The sequence below is a fragment of the Paramacrobiotus metropolitanus genome, unplaced genomic scaffold (assembly GCF_019649055.1).
Source record: "Paramacrobiotus metropolitanus isolate TYO unplaced genomic scaffold, Prichtersi_v1.0 Parri_scaffold0000003, whole genome shotgun sequence".
NCBI lineage: Eukaryota > Metazoa > Tardigrada > Eutardigrada > Parachela > Macrobiotidae > Paramacrobiotus > Paramacrobiotus metropolitanus.
Window position 1 is genome coordinate 1,136,031 of NW_026570223.1, and position 3,638 is coordinate 1,139,668.

The window sequence follows — 3,638 nt, forward strand, 5'->3', positions numbered from 1 at the left end:
GCCTGCCGGTCATGCATCTTCACCTACATCAGATCTTCCGCGTGATTAATAACATTGGAAATTTTCTGCAATAACTGTATACCGTACTACTGTACCACTGACCTCGACCGACACGTTGGCGACATCGTATTGCCGACTGTTAACGCTTATTCTGTGTAGACAGTTTTTTATATACTATACAGGCGCACAATTAAATTAATATGGTTTTACGGAATTTGAAATATGTATTACTGGGCGTGTTATTTTGCGCCGGTGGGATTCATTCTTTGGGGAAGAATGACGACGCGCAAAAGAAAATCGTAATTGACCCCCACCACATTAAAGTGGTGGTGGTGGGAGCGGGAATGGCTGGATTATCCGCCGCGCAGCGCTTACTGGAGAAGAAATTCGATGTAACGGTTCTGGAAGGCGGCGAGGCGATCGGAGGACGTATACATTCCGTGCACCTGCCACCGGTATCCCAAGGTAGACAATATATGTAAACGTAGAATAACGGCACAGTAGTGAAAAAAAGTCGCAGAATGGCACCAAATTAATAGAGAAAATTTATTGCATAAACGAGAAAGAATCCTTTCGGGTACATTGTATACTTTTATGCATCCGGTTAATTCTTTTAAATAAATTCGACATACGCAGTGTTGCAGATTTTCATAGATCTATTCCTCATGACATTTTAATATTAGCCAAAACTGCTAATGTGATGTAAATATTACAAAATTCAAAATACTTTGCACGTAGATTTCAAGCACTTAAAGATAAGCCACGAATCAAGTGTGGGTTATTATTTGCAAAAATTATTTCGCATTGTTTTTGCTTAATTTATTAAAACCGTTTTACAAACGACCAGCTTAATGATCCACTGTTTTGCAGCTATATATTGTACATAAAAACTTGATCTGAAACTTGTTGGCGATTACAACTTAGCGAGCAAAAGTGCAATGAATATTAAAATAGTCATGTTAAATGCAATTTTTGCATGGATAGTAATCATAGTATCGTACTCTCAGCTCTGCTGAAAAAGATCCCGTCTAAAGGGAATAGTCACTTGATTTTTAATGGAAAATTAAATTACAGTTTATTGTCATAACCTGATAAATTATAATGATGGCTGCTTTAAGCTAGTCATTGGTTAATATCGATATTGATTCAAGGTTTCGTGGAAGAGGGCGCCCAAATTGTCTATGGTCATGGCGAGTTGCCGACGTTGCTCCGCAAAGAAGGCTGGCTAAAATCCGTGGGGGAATTACGGGAGGTGTTCCTCACACGCCGAGAAGGCCAGGTATTCCGTGCTTTTTTTAAAACGTCTTTAGATGTTATCATGGTCATCGGTCACAGAAAGGCACGATATAATATAAAAGCAAGATATAAAACTTCCGTGCGATCTATTTGGAGGAACATCCCTGTGGCTTATTTTAATCCCTTGGGCTTATTTTAATTTATTACATGTCAGACAATGGGCAATTTAAACAACAGTTTTTTTTACAGAAAATTATTTTGTAAATTTACAAAACTTAACATTAGAAAAAGTTTATATTTTAGTTGGTGTTTGATTCTGCGGAATATCAAACGATGAACGAAGTGGACTATATGGTGCGCAATCTGTTCGAACCGTTTGAAAGCGACGAATATCCTGAGGATGAGCGAAAACTGCGCAGTGTCGGAGCCCATATGGATTTGATGCTGATGCAGTTACTTATCGGCGAAGAATTGGAAGGTCCCGATAAGGATTTCGCACTCGCTGCATACGATTCAAATATGCGGTAAGGTATTAATGAATAAATCTGTAGATAATAGTATATACTTAATCTGCAAAATTGTTAGTGATCGAAATTAGCATCGAAATCATTAAATTTTGCCCGCTGCTTCTAACGTAATAAAAATGAAAATATCTATAGATACGAGGTAATTAATAGTACTTAATCAATAAAATTGGATATTAATTGCAGTTAGCTTCGAAATCATTAAATTAAGCCGGCTATTTCTAAAATGATAAAATGCATTGTGAACAACGACAGTTATGCATTGCAATGATAAAATGCATTGTGAACAACGTGAACAACAGTTATTGTTTATGTTTTAATATAGAGGTCAGCGCATGATTGTTGGCGCCGACAGCTTGTATGACGTGGCAGCCGATGAATACGTTGCCCTGAAGCTGGGATCCATGGAGGCGTCGGAACTGAACGTACCCTGGTCGAAAGTGGTGGAACTCTTCTCTAAGAACATTTCCCAGTACATCCAGACCAACAAACTAGTCAAACAGATTGAATTCAAAGCGAAAAAGGATATCGAATATCCAGTAACGGTAAAGTTGGCCGACGGGACCAAAATTAAGGCGCACCACGTCATCTTTACCGGCTCGTTGGGAGTACTGAAAGCCAGTCACGCTACACTGTTTTCCCCCAATTTGTCCAAACAAAAGCAAAAGGCGCTGGCGTTGATGGGATTTGCCAAACAGGAGAAGCTGTTGATTGTGTACGAGGAGGCTTTCTGGGATAAATTGGGCATCGATGAACCACATACGTTGCGATTGTTCTGGGATGATGACCTGAAACCGGACCAGGAGAGACGATATGTAAGGATAAAATAATGAACACAAAGTTTTGTTTCAAAACCTGTAAGAAAATGTGGTCTAATATTAATTCCAAGCTTAAGAATTGTACAAAAGTCACATTTATGCCATGCATTTCAAAAATGTGCAGAGCTTGAAAGGTCACACAATATGTACTTGTACAACGACAGCGTTCACTTTAATATAAAATCAATCATATATTTTTTGCATACGGTTACTTTTAACGGGCATACATATAAAGATAATGCAATACCAAATGCTGCAAATTTTACAAATTTTCCAGGACGACAAGCCTTGGTATAGGACAATCGATGGCTTCAACACACTGTCCACAGCTCCCACCACGTTGGAAGCCATTATTGTAGGAAAGGCGGTTGATCAAGTAGCCGAGTTGAGCGATGAACAACTGGCCGACGATATTACGGATGTGCTCAAGCGATTCTTGAAGCGGGCGGAATTGCCACGCCCGAAATTCATCATGCGGTATGTTTAACAACAGGAATTACCAAAAGCTTGAGATTTTTTTTTGTTATTATAGCTCGTTTAAGTCGATTGAGAAACGATTTTTGTTTTTAGCACATCCTATACAAAGAATCCGCTCTTTTTGGGAGCCAAGACCTATTACTCCTTTGCCGCTAAAGAAGAGGGTTACGACTTCCGCAATCTTTCCAAGCCAACCTGGCAGTATCAGCATCAAGGAATTAAGGTGAGCTTCACGCCGCATAGCAAACACACACTGCAATAAATAACTGTTGTAATTTGCAGGTGCCGGCTCTAATGTTTGCCGGTGAAGCCACCCATCCGCAGTATTTCTCCACCGTTCAGGGTGCCGTCGAATCGGGATGGCGCGAAGCAAAAAGACTGCTGAAATACTACAATTTCGTGGATAACAAAGATACAACGGCGACTGAGTTGCCCGCAGAGACCGAAAGTGCGAAGTAACGCAGACTGGTTTTTACGTTTTGTTCTGTTCTTAAAGTGATGTTCGTTGATAGAGAATTCGATGCTGGTCATCGACTGTTTTTGAGCAGGTGCTTTCTTAACTGGCATAAAACATACGTGATGA

At 39.8% G+C, this 3,638-nt stretch overlaps 1 protein-coding gene across 1 annotated transcript; it reads left to right on the forward strand.

Moving 5' to 3' along the window:
• LOC129597585 (spermine oxidase-like) lies at positions 1–3,638 on the forward strand. The gene is made up of 7 exons (XM_055495203.1): positions 1–465; positions 1,152–1,279; positions 1,540–1,760; positions 2,086–2,575; positions 2,856–3,055; positions 3,149–3,278; positions 3,338–3,638. The coding sequence occupies exons 1-7, from the start codon at positions 201–203 to the stop codon at positions 3,512–3,514; spliced, it is 1,611 nt and encodes a 536-aa protein (XP_055351178.1). The 5' UTR covers positions 1–200; the 3' UTR covers positions 3,515–3,638.